Source organism: Macaca fascicularis, chromosome 3 (genome assembly GCF_037993035.2).
Source record: "Macaca fascicularis isolate 582-1 chromosome 3, T2T-MFA8v1.1".
Taxonomy (NCBI): Eukaryota; Metazoa; Chordata; class Mammalia; order Primates; family Cercopithecidae; genus Macaca; species Macaca fascicularis.
Genome location: NC_088377.1, coordinates 115,454,558 through 115,469,432, shown reverse-complemented (window position 1 = coordinate 115,469,432; position 14,875 = coordinate 115,454,558). Strand labels below are relative to the sequence as shown.

Genomic DNA, 14,875 nt, shown 5'->3' with positions numbered 1-14,875 from the left:
GTTTATCAGTATTAGATGCATTTTCTTCTGTGTCAAATTGGTCTGCCATTTCAGATAAAAAAAAGATATACACAAATAAGGTATAACAATTAAAAGTAATGGTATGATTATTCAATTTCCCACTCTTGAAAACCCTGTGTTGACTGTAACTGTTTTTGTACCCTTTGGTGTTCAAAGTATAACCTATTACTTTGGGTCATATATCTGAAATGTATCCAAATCTGCCTACCCCCCATCTCCATTCTGATACCCATTGTCATCTAATGTTCTTACTTGATTGGACTGCCTCCGTAATTCATATCTAGTCTTCTCTTCTACCCAAGTCCATGGTCCACATTGCTACTGGAGGTATTTTTCTAAGTGGAAAATTTAACTTGTTCACCTAAAAATATGATTTATTATTTCTTTCACCTTTAACAATTAAACTTTATAGACATTCTAAGCATTTTTACCAAAATGTCTAGATTTATATTCCTTTAGTACCCTGCAATGCTCTTTTGCTTGAAAAAGCTATTTCTTTTTTTTTTTTTTTTGAGATGGAGTTTCACTCTGTTGCCCAGGTTGGAGTGCAATGGCACGATCTCGGCTCACTGCAACCTCCACCTTCTGGGTTCAAGTGATTCTTCTGCCTCAGATTCCCAACGTATCTAAGACTACAGGCGCCTGCAGCCTCACCCAGCTAATATTTGCATTTTTAGTTGAGACAGTGTTTCACCATGTTGGCCAGGCTGGCAGGGTGGTCTCAAACTCCTGACCCCCAAGTGATCGGCCCGTGTTGGCCTCCCAAAGTGCTGGTGTAAGATAGCTGGCCAAAAAAGCTATTTCTAATGATGAAAAAGCACAAGTAAAAACAACAGATAAACCCTAAAAATAAAATTTAGATGTGACAGAGTAATGTTGGTTTTAACTTTTTAACTTATATTTGGAAAAGTACAAAAAGATCACCTAGAAACCCCAACATTAATTTTTAAATTCTATACCAATTGTTTAATAAATGTTATTAAAAAGTGAAAGAACAAACATTCTACAATGTGAATTTAAATACCCCTTTTCAAAGTTGGCATTTATTATTAAACTAAGGAGAGTTATTTGTTTACTTCCCAAATGTATTTATGCTTGATTTCAAACTTCTTTGTAAAGAAAGCAATTGGTCACAATTGATATAATTGTATTTTATAATTGTAGATAGATTTGATAAGAAGAGGAACATCACTGAAACTGTATTGATGGTAATAGGGAAGAGAAGCAGAAATATTGGTTAATGTGCTTCTTCTGTTCCTTGCTAAGTGTCCTAGCACCATGTAGTTGTAGGAAGTGGAGCAATACAAGAGATAATAGCTCTGCTACCAGGACAGCACTCTGGATTGTGGCCAGGTTTGGGAGGGGAAGCAAATTACATGGCATGATCCCCACTCCTACCGCATGGTGGAAGGAAATTATTTTTGAGTGCAGAAGACAGCAGAGTTAGAGTTCCTCAATTTAAAATGAGAAAATGAGGTCCTGAGAAAATGAAGGAAACAGAATTTGTTGGTGGTATATCTCCAATATTCTCACTCTCATCTTTGGCATGTGCTCTAGAACTTTTCTGTGAAATCACATTGATCATTAAAGTATGACCACAGCCACTGTCTCTAAACATTAGTGGAACACCTGTTATGTGCAAGACACAGAGCTATTTATTATACATACACTTTAGAATCTAACCCTTTTAACAGTCCAATAAGGCTGATGCTCTCTTCATTTTATAGGTGAACAAACGACAGATAGAAAACTTGTCCAAGGCCCGTTAAGATGAATTCAGGTCAGTCAGACTCCTCAGACCATATTTTCTCTGTTACACTTTCCTTATGCTTTCCATAATGGAAAGGGTTGAATTTGGTTCTAGAAGGATAATTATAGCTTACAGTAAAAAGGTTTTTATAACATTGTTAATAATTATATCATTGTCATTATCCTTGTTAAGGACATTTAAAATATTACTTTAGGCAGCAGCACTACAAAAGGTAGGTTTTGAATCCCCAGGTTCCTTATTAAGGGGTAAAAGCATATTGTCTGAATGTAAAGGGTATACACATTAAGAGAAACTACATTACAGAGTATCAAGTGCAAAAATAAAGAAAGCCCCTGTGGAGTTATGAAAGCATAACTCAGCCTCAGGCCAAGGAACATCTACTGACAGGAAACATGTACGGAGAAAATCCTATGCTCAGAGAACACTGATAAACAAAGAGCACACATAGAGCAGTAACATGTGCAGGCTTTCATTCTTCTCCCCTCGAATACCCTCAGTTTTGTCAGTTCTTTCTATTCTGTAACTGCAATTGCTTGCCTGCTAAGTCATTGCACATGAAACAAAGACTGGGCAAGGAAAAGGAAGGAAGAAACTCATTCTGCTGACCTCCCAAAAAGCTAGAGCTTATTTTGACATGAGTTTTCAGACAGCCTCTAGAAAGGATGCAGGTTGTGCAAAAAGGTGTGTTTGTTGGGTGTTCAACAAAAGCCATTTAATAGCCAAGTCCTAAAAACGTACATACTTGAATGACAATTCTTGAATGACATTCTTGAAAATAATCATTTACTCCAAGGGATTGCCTCTTAAGTGTCATCAAGCCTACTTAGTCCATATTTGGGGAAACAAGTTTCCAGAAAAGTCACAGGTGAAATCAGGAAAAGGTCATCCTCTGAAACGGAGGCTAGTAAATGTCGCCACAGTCGATGAGTTGCCATGTTACCAGTGCCTCTTTATAGGATATTGTAAGATGTAGGACCTGTATCTAAGTCCACCAGTATCATTCTGATGTTATAATTGTACCTTACATGTTGGACATGAAATTACTGTGGCTCTTGTCATTAAAACCATCAAACAATTTAAGAATAAGAAGAAGCTAGTACATATCCAAGATTGTCCAAAGGAGACAACATTACAGTTTTAGACAACTTATGCATTTTGGTAGGAAATATTTCTACAGTGGGGAAGACAATAGATATAGCTACTTTAGTGTGATTAAAAATATCCATTTAGAGCACCTGAAAATGTGTTGGAATTCTGTGCACCCAACTGAACTACTGATCTAAAACTTAATTTACAAAACAGATTTTCAGGGAGAGTGGTTGAAGTAACAGATTGAATAATCTTCCCAGGAGGGCAGAAATCAACAACTCTTTGGTTATGTTTCCCCCACAGATTCTATCACAGCACTGTAGACAAAACAAAACAAAACAAAGCCTTATCACTGCATTTTAAATTCAATTTTAAAATTTCTCATGGTAAATTAATAAATTAAGACTTTTACTAAATAAAGTATAATAGCACAGCCTGATATATCTTGGCGAAATTAGAAAAATTAATTCCAGAGTCTACAAAACTGAAGACCACACTTGAGACCCTTTTTGTCTATTAAGGTACCAGCTCCTATTAAGGCATCAAATCCTTTGACTGATAAAAAAAAATGTGTCACATTCAACTCAATTATAACCTATGAGTATTATAGGCAATCTCATATACTATAGAAATCGTATTGGTACAGAAGTATAGTTTAGTGATATGGATGAGAAATTCATAGATTATATCAGAATAAAGAAAGAAAAGACAGACTTTAATAGAAAAGAAAATGTCTTACTTGGTTAAGAATGTCTTGTTTCTGTGCATGCAAGGAAAGAAAGAATACATGTGTTAATGTAAGATAATTTATACTCATTATCTCATATCTCTGATTATTTAGCTAAAAGTTCAAGTTTACAGGTTGATTTTAAAACATACCCTAGATCCATAGGTCTCAAAACATGGTTCCAAAACAGTGGCATCAGCATAAGCTGGGAAACTGATAGAAATGCAAATTCTTGAGCCCCACCCCAGAAACACGGAATCTAAAACTGTGTGGGGTAGGGGGGAGGCAGACAGCAATCCCTGTGTTAACAAGCCCCACAGTTGATTCTGAGGTACACTAAAATGTGAGAATCAATGACTAGATCAATCTTTGTATATAATAAGCAAACTGTTCTGACAGATAAATATAATCTGTAACACATATAGTATGATTAAAATATTTCAGAGGATTAATAGAAATATAACCATGTATATAAAGGTATGTTAGATTTTGAATATGTATTTCCCATTCCTAAGGTTTCCTTCTATCAGCATCACACCTAGCATCTCTCTGTACCCTTAAGGATTAAAATATATTTCTATATATATCTGCCACTTTCTTCCCATATCTCAGCTGTGAGTGGAAAAATTTGAAATTGAACTTGAAGTCCAAGACCAAAAGAAAAAAAAAAAAAAAACACATGGAATGTTAAACTGTCTTCCCCTCGTACTACCAAATTCTACTGCTCTCAGGAGACTCTTTATATGGCCTGACCATGTTTTACTGTGAATAATCTCACTAAGACTGGATCTCTGCTACAAACTAGCTTGTAATAATGTTCTTAACATTATATTATTTACACAAGAGTAGGTGGAGACTAATAAGACTCTCTCCCCTTGTCAGGCATGAGTCATTAACATGTATGTGTACTGGGAAGTGCCACACTCACTACAAAAGAAGTATCTTCCCATGCCTTCCCCTAACCTTTTTCCTTCCTATCTAAGAGGACAGTCCTCTCCCCTATGGCTTGGTCAACGAAGTGAAGAGCACAGGACATTAGCCTTAAACTGGGATTCTAGTCAATTAGGTTTTTGTTGTGGTTACTGTTGTGAGCTAGCTGGTAAGTTTTGGACAAATTATTTCACTTTTCTTAGAATAGTGTCTTTATTTAAAAACTTTATAATTTTATTAATTTGGGAATCTCAAGGCCTTTGAAAGGTTTTTATTCCTACAGAATCTTTAAGGCCATTGTTTAGATTTCTCTTATTCATTTCTTCAAGTAACGATTATCAAATGATCTTTAATAGGAATTAAAAGTAAATGATTCATTCACAAATTATACCTAATATTTTTTCTCTATTAAAATAGACTTCAACAGGTCACATCTTTTTTGGGTTAAATTTTTATCCCCAGCACTTTAAAAATTCAGTAATTCAAGGGAATTATAAGCAAAATAGTACATCTACCATTTAAATAGCTTTATGTTGTAGGAGGTTAAGCAATTTAATTTTTGCCAATACATTTTATGTAAATGATACAAGCTATGTTCCTTTTGGAAAACAATGAATTAATTATCATTCCAAATTCAGGCTGGATTACTCAATTGCACATTTTTTCTTGTATAATTGAGCATCATTAACTAGTCATCAGTGCAAACAACTTTGGGTCAACTTGACAAGCCAATGGAGAGTGATAACTTCACATGTGAACTGACATTAGGAATTCTGTCATTTTGTAAGAGTAATTTTTTATAAATTGGATGAGGTCATGTATTGAAGAGAACTTTAAGGTCATAACGATTTATTTCTTATCATTAGATAGTCCTAATTATTTTCGATTGACTTTTAGAAGATACATACTAGTTTTTAAAATGGTTATATAAACCTTAAAATTTTCTTCTGAAGGAAAAATGTTATCAAAATTAATTGAGATAAGAGAGTGGTTTTGCTCTTAATTTAGAATTGTTCTTGAGTTGTAATGAGATCTTTTTGTTTTTCAACTGTTCATTATTTTAATAACATGTTTCAACAATACATCTGTACATTTATGAAAGGTATAACATGGTTGAAAAGGGTGATATGTGTGTCTAATAATGTGTCTAATAACTACCTTAATAAATAAATGTAGTATATGGTGAATGGTAATTCTCATGAAATATATAATAACAGTAAGACTAAGTCTTGAGAGCCCTATAAATTAAAAAAAAAAAAAAAAATTGAAGCAAAAAGGCTGCTTTGCAAACAAGATCACTTAACTGAGTTTGTAGCCAGCAGCTATCATTAGGGAGAAAAACAGGTTTTATCCCTGTATATAGATTAGATAAGCAAATAAGTTTTCAAGTATTGTTGTGAATATAAATATTAATGACAATTTTTTTTTCTTGTAGCAATTCAGTGCTATAATTCATCTTTACTTTTCCCACTCTGCTTTCTTTTTTTTTTTTTTTTGAGACGGAGTCTCGCTCTGTCGCCCAGGCTGGAGTGCAGTGGCCAGATCTCAGCTCACTGCAAGCTCCGCCTCCCGGGTTCACGCCATTCTCCTGCCTCAGCCTCCCGAGTAGCTGGGACTACAGGCGCCCGCCACCTCGCCCGGCTAGTTTTTTTGTATTTTTTAGTAGAGACGGGGTTTCACCAGGTTAGCCAGGATGGTCTCGATCTCCTGACCTCGTGATCCGCCCGTCTCGGCCTCCCAAAGTGCTGGGATTACAGGCTTGAGCCACCGCGCCCGGCCTCCACTCTGCTTTCTTAGGCTTTGAAATTCTCGGTTTTGTAAGTTTAGCTGCTAACTTTATTTTCCCCCTTCTCTATGCCATCTAGAAAAATACAATATGAGGGAAATGTAGGTCAAACATCTATTTTTTTTCCAATACAGAAAAATGGTAATGGCTTTAAATAGCCTTTATTTTCTCCATCATTTATGGGCACCAATATTAATTTTATTTTTTAAGAAAATAAATTCCAACCTAAAGAGTTTTAAAAGTCACAGTAATGTACCAGAATGTAGACAGAATAAGAATATATGACATGAAAAATAGCTAACTATGAGAAATACTGATAGGAAATCTCAAAACAGTTTGAATAGCTTGAGGGTTATGATAACTAAAATTAAGTTCTATAAATCCCAGGGAAGTACAATATTGAAAGATAACTAAGAAGTCTGTTCTTGCAAACATACAAAAATGAAACAATAATCGCAAAAAATAAGTCACATTTTAGTCAGCAAACAAATCTATCTAGTTAATACATCCCGACAAAAGAATCTTTTGCAAAGAGAAGCTTGAAGCAACCTAATGTTGCCTTCTGAACCTACAAATGAACTAACAGTAATGTTGATCAAACATTTAAAATGTAACATCTCTCAACTAATATTAAATAGGTTACTTAACAAACAATTAGGAAGGAAAAGGCATTCATTCAAGCATGGTGTTCAAAAACAATTGACAAGACATGCAAAGTTTTCATAAGAAAATGATTTCAAGAAATCTTAAGCTTACTGGTAAAAGGTAAAATAGAAGATTAAAAAAAAATCCCTCTCTTTTTGTACAAGTTGGCTCCTTAAGGTTACAGACCTGGTATAAGCAACACAAAATCCTTCCTTGGTCAAGGAAATAATTGCCTGAAAGGGGTAACTCCCTACCCCTACACCAATATCCATTTTGGATTGAAATTTGTGGGTCATAGACTGAGAGCCAAGCATATTCTTTCTCTCTTTTATCCAATGCTGTTTCCTGACTTCTAGGAAAATAACAAACACTACACTTAAATGATTCATATTCTTTCAAGCATACAATATAGATGAGTTATTTGAATGAAAAATGTTGTACAACATTTAATATATCTTCTAGAATAGCATTGCATTATGAACTTAATTTTGTTTATGTTATGGTACATGGTAAATGGTTTATGGTGTGCATATATACACACACACACACACATCTGTATCATACATATATAATGTATATGTGTACACACACACACACATACATTTTTCCAAGAATTTTTCATTAAGAAATATCCTCTTCCAAGCATATATATGAAACTGATATAAAGAAAAAGAAGTTTTACCCCTTCAGGATTATACTTTGCAAGTACACCATTACCATGGAATTCTTCAAGAACATCCTTTAATTTCTTTGTAGAATCTATAAAAAACAGAAAACACAAAAATTGTTTATATGCACATATTGTGATTGTATAGCCCAGTCCAGAAACAGAGACCACTTAAAATGTAAACAAGTATCAGCAGAAACTAAATTTAAAAACCAACATATAAAATGTCTATTGCCATTTTTAAAAGGCTGTATGATTGGAAAAGAAATTACAAAGAAACAAAAAGGTCACTGCATTAAATAAAAACAATACTGCTGGATAAGAAAAATAAAATGTGTAGCTAAGCCTCAATGGTGAGTCCATTTAGAGGGAAGCTACAGATTTAGTATCTTGTAGATATTTTTAAGGAGAATTTTCTCTACACACATAACACAACTAAATTAAAGCTTACTTTAGTAATTAAATTAAAGCTTTAGTAAGTAAGCTTTAACTTAGTTATGTCATGTATTTTACCTTATATATGCATTGTGAATAACATTTTAGTTTTGTTATGTATAAAGATTACCCCATTTAATGAAGAAACAAAGCTTAGACATATTACCAAAAGAATTATAAATTATTTTCTTCAAAAGTACTATTATTTTTAAAACTTTCATCTTATTAGTTGATGACAAGAAATTTTAAGTTAATAAAATAATGTCATAAAAGAATTATCATAAATATTATTACAATTAAAGTTAAATACATTAATATGATATAGATATATTCATTCAGTCTACTAAAATATTGCTCATTATACATATTGAAATATAATTTTTGATTGAGAAATCTCAGAATTACAATGCACTTTTAAGTTAGAAGGAAATAACAGCTAAGAAATATGGATGAGTCATCTTAATATTTAATCAAGTTTGAATAATAATGAAAAAAACCCTTAAAATTAAAATGTAGGAAATACGTAGATTTTCCCATTTTCTTTTATGGAACAGAGCATGGAAAACTGTTTGCTACCATTTGCATCTAATTCTTGTTGACCTTCGCTAAGAGTCAGTGATATGGGGACTACCACAAAATATTTCCCAGTTCCAGAAAACTAATTCACAAATTAGTTTTTGAAACATCCTGCTAGAAAACTCTCTCATACATGCCCATTGAATACATAATACCTATATTTTGTGAATTGTACTTTTACTTGGAATGTATCATTTCCTTTCTTTATATGGTAAATTCTGTGGGTTTGTGTATGTGTGTGAAACTCTATATTTAGATAGAGTTTCGCTCTTGTCGCCCAGGCTGGAGTGCAATGACATGGTCTTGGCTCACTGCAACCTCTGCCTCCTGGGTTCAACAGATTCTCCTGCCTCAGCCTCCTAAGTAGCTGGGATTACAGGGGCCCACCACCATGCCTGGCTAATTTTTATAATTTTAATAGAGACAGGGTTTCACCATGTTTGCCAGGTTGGTATCGAACTCCTAATCTCAGGTGATCTGCCTGCCTCTGCCTCCCAAAGAACTGGGATTACAGACATAAGTCACAGTGCACAGCCTGTGAAACAGTACTTTTAAGTGAGATAAAATTCATGTCACATAAAATTGACTACATTAACAATTTCAAAGTGTACAATTCAGTAATTTTTAGCATATTCATGATGTTGTGCAATCATTACTACTAATTAATCCCATAATATTTTCATCACCTTGTAAAGAAATCTTATACCCATTAAACAGTTACTTCCTGTATTTTCTCTCCTCTAACCTCTGGCTATCCTTAATCTAGTTTCTGTGTCTATGGATTTGCCTATTCTGGACATTTCATGTAAATGGAATCATATAATATGTTTCCTTTGTGTCTGACTTCTTTCACTTAGTTTAGTGTTTTCCAGATTTTTCCATGTTATAACATGTATCAATACTTCACTCCTTTTTATAGCTGAACAATATTTCATTATAATGAATATACTACATTTTAAAAATCTGTTTATCAGCTGATGTATATTTGACTTCTTTCCAGGTTTTGGATGTTAAGAATGTTGCTATGAACATTCAAGTGTACAAGTTTTTGTATAAACATATATTTCAGTTCTCTTGGCTATATACCTTTGAGTAAAATTGCCAGGCCATACAGTAACTTTATGTTTAATGTTTTGAGGAACTGCTAAATTGATTTTCACAACAGCTGTACCATTTTACATTCCCACCAGTAAGGTATAAGGGTTTCAGTCTCTCCATATACTTACTAACACTTGTTATTTTCTAACCATTTTTTCGTTATAGCCGTCCTAGTGGATGTGAAATGATTTGATTTACATCTGATTAGTCATTTGCTAATGACTAATAATATTGAGCATCTTTTTATATGCATATTGGTCATTGGTATATTCTTTGGAGAAATGTCTATTAAAGTTCTTTGACCATTTTTTAATTGGACGGTTTGTCTTTTTGTTGTGGACATCCTCTGAGGGGTGTGTGTGCGCGCGCACGTGTGTGTTGATGCCTATACAGCTTCCTATGTATTTCTTTTTTGGTATATAATTTGCTGGCACTTTCCACATTGTGATCAGGGTTAATTTTTTATGTCCTGTCCCTTGCTAGATTGGAGGTTGTTCTAGGGCAGAAAATGTGTGTTTTCATTTTTGCACACCTTTCACCTTTATCACAAAGTTGAAACAACAGAATTGCAATAAATATTGAGATTAAATTAATCAGAGCTATTCCTAAATGGCAATAAATTACAGTAATTGCTTCTGTATGTACTTTGTTAGAAAACTTACACTACTGAGACCAAACTATATATTAAAAAGAGACATGAAGCTGATTCCTTAGTCTCAAATCCTTCTTTGTGGATAATAAGGCACTACTATAAGTTAGCAGAACCGCTTTTACTTCTTTTTATCCATAACCGTAGATGTAACCCATACTGTGCAGATGCACAGAGACACACACATAAACAGAGGCATACCTTATGGAATATCATATCTCAATAGACCATGTTTATTTTAACCATATCTTAAGCCAATGATAAAATGGAAGGCGGGGAAAACAATTTTGGTTTCTCCCACATAGGCCTCCCACACAACTTTAGAGACACTGCTTAGATGACATTTTCATTTCAAGTTTATATGAGAGTAAAAAACACATTCAATAATTATTTATAAACGATGCAGAAAAAGGGAAAGCTCATAAAATTATTCCTACAACATTTTACTAGTCATAAAATGTACTGGTCATAGTTTATAGTGAATATTCTTAGTAGAGAAATCATGAGCTAAATTAACAGCCAAAAACCTCTAGATATATGACTCCCCTTTCCGTGAACTAGGGCTCAATAATGACGTGGCCTGAGACAATTTAAGCTGCTCTAGTTGATATTCAGATGAATCACTATCAATTCAACTCACTGCCTCTCCAATTCTCAAGTTCCAGTTCTAATATCTTAATATCTGAAGTTTAACTATGACCTGATCTCCATTTCACAATCTAGTTTGGAAACTAGAGCACTATCTTGTTCTTACCTTCCTGTCTCAATAAGATTTCTTGGACCCAGTTTCTCTAAGACTAAGGCCCTGACTTGACTGGTCAATCTTCTAAGGATCAGGATTTGCATATGGAACATCAGAGAGTTCGGGATATCCATAACCTCTCGACAGCACATTTTTTACGTGAATTATCTACGTGTCTTCTCGGGCACCCAAATTGCACTAAGTTGTGAAAATCCTACTACTATGTTTTACCTTCTTTCGTGGGGGAACACACATTTATTTTATTTGTAACTTAACTGCTTGTCCAAATTTCTTCCTATGAGCTATCACCATAAACATTCCTATCTTTTTTATTGAGCCAACTCTGAGTTACATTCTGTCCAAAACTACATTGGGGCAGTGGAGAGGGGAAAGGATCTATAACTAGGCCTGACCTGCCTTCTAGGACAAAATAAACAGAGGAAGTTATACCTGGATGAACAGATAGTAAGATGTGGCCTCAGTCATAATTCAGCTAATAATAGAGCTTCAAGAAAGAGCACAGTGACAGATACTGGGCTGTGCAATGCTGAGAAATCCAGGCAAGAAGCCAGCCAGGCAGGCAGCTGTGAGCTTGGAGATCAGTTTAGTAAACACATGTCTGTAATGGGAGAAAGAACCTGGAAGATTGACCAGTGAAGTGCTAGGCAACCCAGTGCTAAGCAGCCAGGTTGAAAACGGCAGGTTTAGTTCTTGGGATAAGGGAGCTGGACAGATGCACAGCACAAAAGATTGGATCTCCTGGAAAGCAAAGGAGGGGTATGACTTGGGGAAGTTCTGAAACATGGGGCTAATTTCAGAGGTTCCTGTGCTTGGCTTGACTAGCAGGGCAGGATACTTGGAAAACAACAGTGAATACAAATTACTGCCCTTTGACTAACATATCCATTTTCCCAGTAAGTAATTTAATACTATACCAATAACTACAGCTGAGACAAGAGGCTGTCTTTTTCATCACTATCAGAATCACCTTAGAGCTGAAAATGGTACTAAGCATGAAAGTGGGAGGTGTTTTATTAAGCAAACATTCTTGGAATGAGCTGGGAAAGAACAAAGAAAATGTTTATGGGTAGATGAGTTGACTTTCTCCTATACTTTACCTTTCTATCACCTGCTCTGGTACTTGAGTAGTTCCAGGGGCCCCCCAAAATGCACACACCCTGTGAATCTTCTCATTTTGGCTGAGTCATGTAATAAACAGTGCCATGCAAGTTAAATGAGCTACATGTTAGGGATCAATATTAAATTTTTATTTACTTTTACAACGTTCAGAATTTTTACATGATTTTCAAGAAAAATTAAAGCCCCTTTACATTAGCCTGAATTGAAAATAAATAAATGACTAATAGCATTTGGTAATGTTTAGAAAATAGCAAATGGATCCTAAAAAAGTACTACATGAAAAATGAAACACTTTTAGTTCCTCTCACATCTCTTTAGGCCTCTGTTACAACTTGAGTGAGTTTCCTTTGTGATTTTCCTGCCTCTTTGCCTCTTTATTCCCAAAAAACTCAACACATACTTGTCAGATTAATCTCAAAGGCCCCATGAAGTAATGGAGAGATTTAAAGCCAGCTAGATTTAGGTTTGAATCTTGGCTCTGGAATTCTTGGCTGAATGTCCCTGGGCATATTTTTAACCTCTCTATGGTTCAGTTTTCTAATATTTAAAATTAGAATAATGATAGGGATCTGGCAGTACTGTGTCTAGCAGAATGTCTGGTGCCCAATAAATCCTTCTTCCTTTGTTCCATCCTAAACATGACTTTAAACAAATCATCACCCTTTAGCAGTTTCCTCTTGCCTTTGGATTGAAACACAAACTCCTCCTCTTGGCACCATAGGTGTGTAAAAATATGATCCAAACCTGTCTTCCAACAGTTATTTTCTATACCTTCCGTATTTACTATTCAAAATCCATTCATCCAATTCTGAAGGCATCCCATGATTTTAGAGCTCTTTTGCTGATGATTTTTTTTTCCTCAGGAATCTCTCCAATGTCGAGTGAAGTTCAACATAATGTATGGCACGGTTTATCTGTCAACTTATCCACAAAATCTCTCAGGACCTTCTCAAACACAGTAGGTCATAACTCATGCTCCATGGGACACCCCATAATAACTCTTAGAATCTGCATCCGATTTGTGTATTGGGCACTAGTAACGCTATTAATTATAACTTGAATGCGTGAGCATTTTAGAGTTTGCAAAGCGTTCTATTATCTCATTTAAAACTCACAATAATGTTAACAAATATTCCCTCTGCTTAACACATGAAGAGATCAAAGTTAAGGAAATTATTACCTACTTAGGATCACACAGCTAAAAAAGTTTTATATAATGATTCAAGCTATTGTATATGACCCAAAACCATTCTCGTCACTTTGGAAAAATAACAAATACAAGTTTACAATTTGGCTTAGGAACCTTGTTATTACACAGCTAATATCACACAGCCAAAAGAATGTACAGTAGTGATTCAAACTCCTGTACAGTAAATATATTTTAAAAGTCAAGGCCAATAATTTTGCCACCTAAATAGTAGTCATAGCTGCTATGAAGAGACTATCATATATTCTACTGTTAAAGTCAAGACCCAACTTACAAAATGCATTTGTCATTTTTATAAATAATGTGTTTTTAGTGGACTGACTGTAGGTTCACTATATGATTTTTGTTTTGTTTTGTTTTGTTTTGTTTTACCAAAATAGTGCCATGTTTCCCACGTTCAGTAAAGATATTGGTTTTCCAGGCCAGTGTGATAGTTTTTACAAAGTGAGAGAGGTTCAGTGGGACGATGGAAAAGTCATATTTCGGGTCTCTCAATTCAGTGCTTTCAAAAGTTTCCTTTAAAATTTAAGCCTCCCCACATAGATTTTCCCTCTTATTACAAAAGATGTTCATGGCCCAGGAGACTTTTCTTGTGCTCAGCAAAAAGCATTTTTTCAGGAACTGTATTAACCCTGTAGTAGAGAGGGCTCTGCAACTTCAACTGTTTAAAGAGAAGATTTTTCTAATTTAAATACTTAGCTAGCATTAATGTGTCTGATATCTTTGTCAATTATATAAATGTTAAATGTAAAGTTATAATTAAATTATATAATTTAATTGTAAAATTGTATACTTAAATTGTATCATTGTTGTACAGACAATATAGTAGCATTCAGTCCAATGTTACATTTCATAAAGTTTCCCTTAGCTATATAGTACTTAAAAGTGGTGAAATAGCGCTTTATCTTCATCTAGTAATACTCAAACCTGGATCCATATCAGGATCAGCCAGGGAGCTTTTAATATTCGCTGATGTCTGCGCTCAAAACACAGTGATGAAGATTTAATTGGCCTACATCTCCATAACTGGCTAGTCATGAGGACCTTTAAAAAAAGCCTCTCAATTGAGTCTTATAGGCAGCTGAGATGGAATTAATCACTGCTCTAATCCTTAATCACATGCATAAAGAAAGTAAGAGTCAATGAGCAATTTGTATCCTGTTAAATTTTCCTATGAATGAATATATATTTTGTCTGATTGCTACACAGGGAACTTCTTTTAGGGAAGCAAAAAAAACCTCATGAGAACATTTTATTTAAAGATTTATTTACTCTCACCTTAGGTCACAATAGCAAAAATAGCATTTTGGAATCCAGCAGAGAGATCTAGAAAATAATATTGTCATTAAATGAAATTCCCCAGATAATATAAAAGAAGTTCTACTTATAGCC

General features: G+C 34.4%; 1 protein-coding gene across 23 annotated transcripts in view; it reads right to left on the bottom strand.

Moving 5' to 3' along the window:
• Nucleotides 1-14,875, bottom strand: part of DGKB (diacylglycerol kinase beta) — a 764,643-nt gene that overhangs the window by 597,812 nt on the left and 151,956 nt on the right. For 9 of the 23 annotated variants that reach the window (XM_005550071.5, XM_065542255.2, XM_065542256.2 and 6 more), the window contains 2 exons: nt 7,652-7,728; nt 3,621-3,641 (listed from right to left, as the gene is read on the bottom strand). In XM_005550071.5, coding sequence (XP_005550128.1) covers nt 3,621-3,641; nt 7,652-7,728 — 98 coding nt within the window. The remainder of the gene's footprint in view (nt 1-3,620; nt 3,642-7,651; nt 7,729-14,875) is intronic. The other 14 variants (XM_005550074.5, XM_005550075.5, XM_005550077.5 and 11 more) reach the window with 2 other exon arrangements.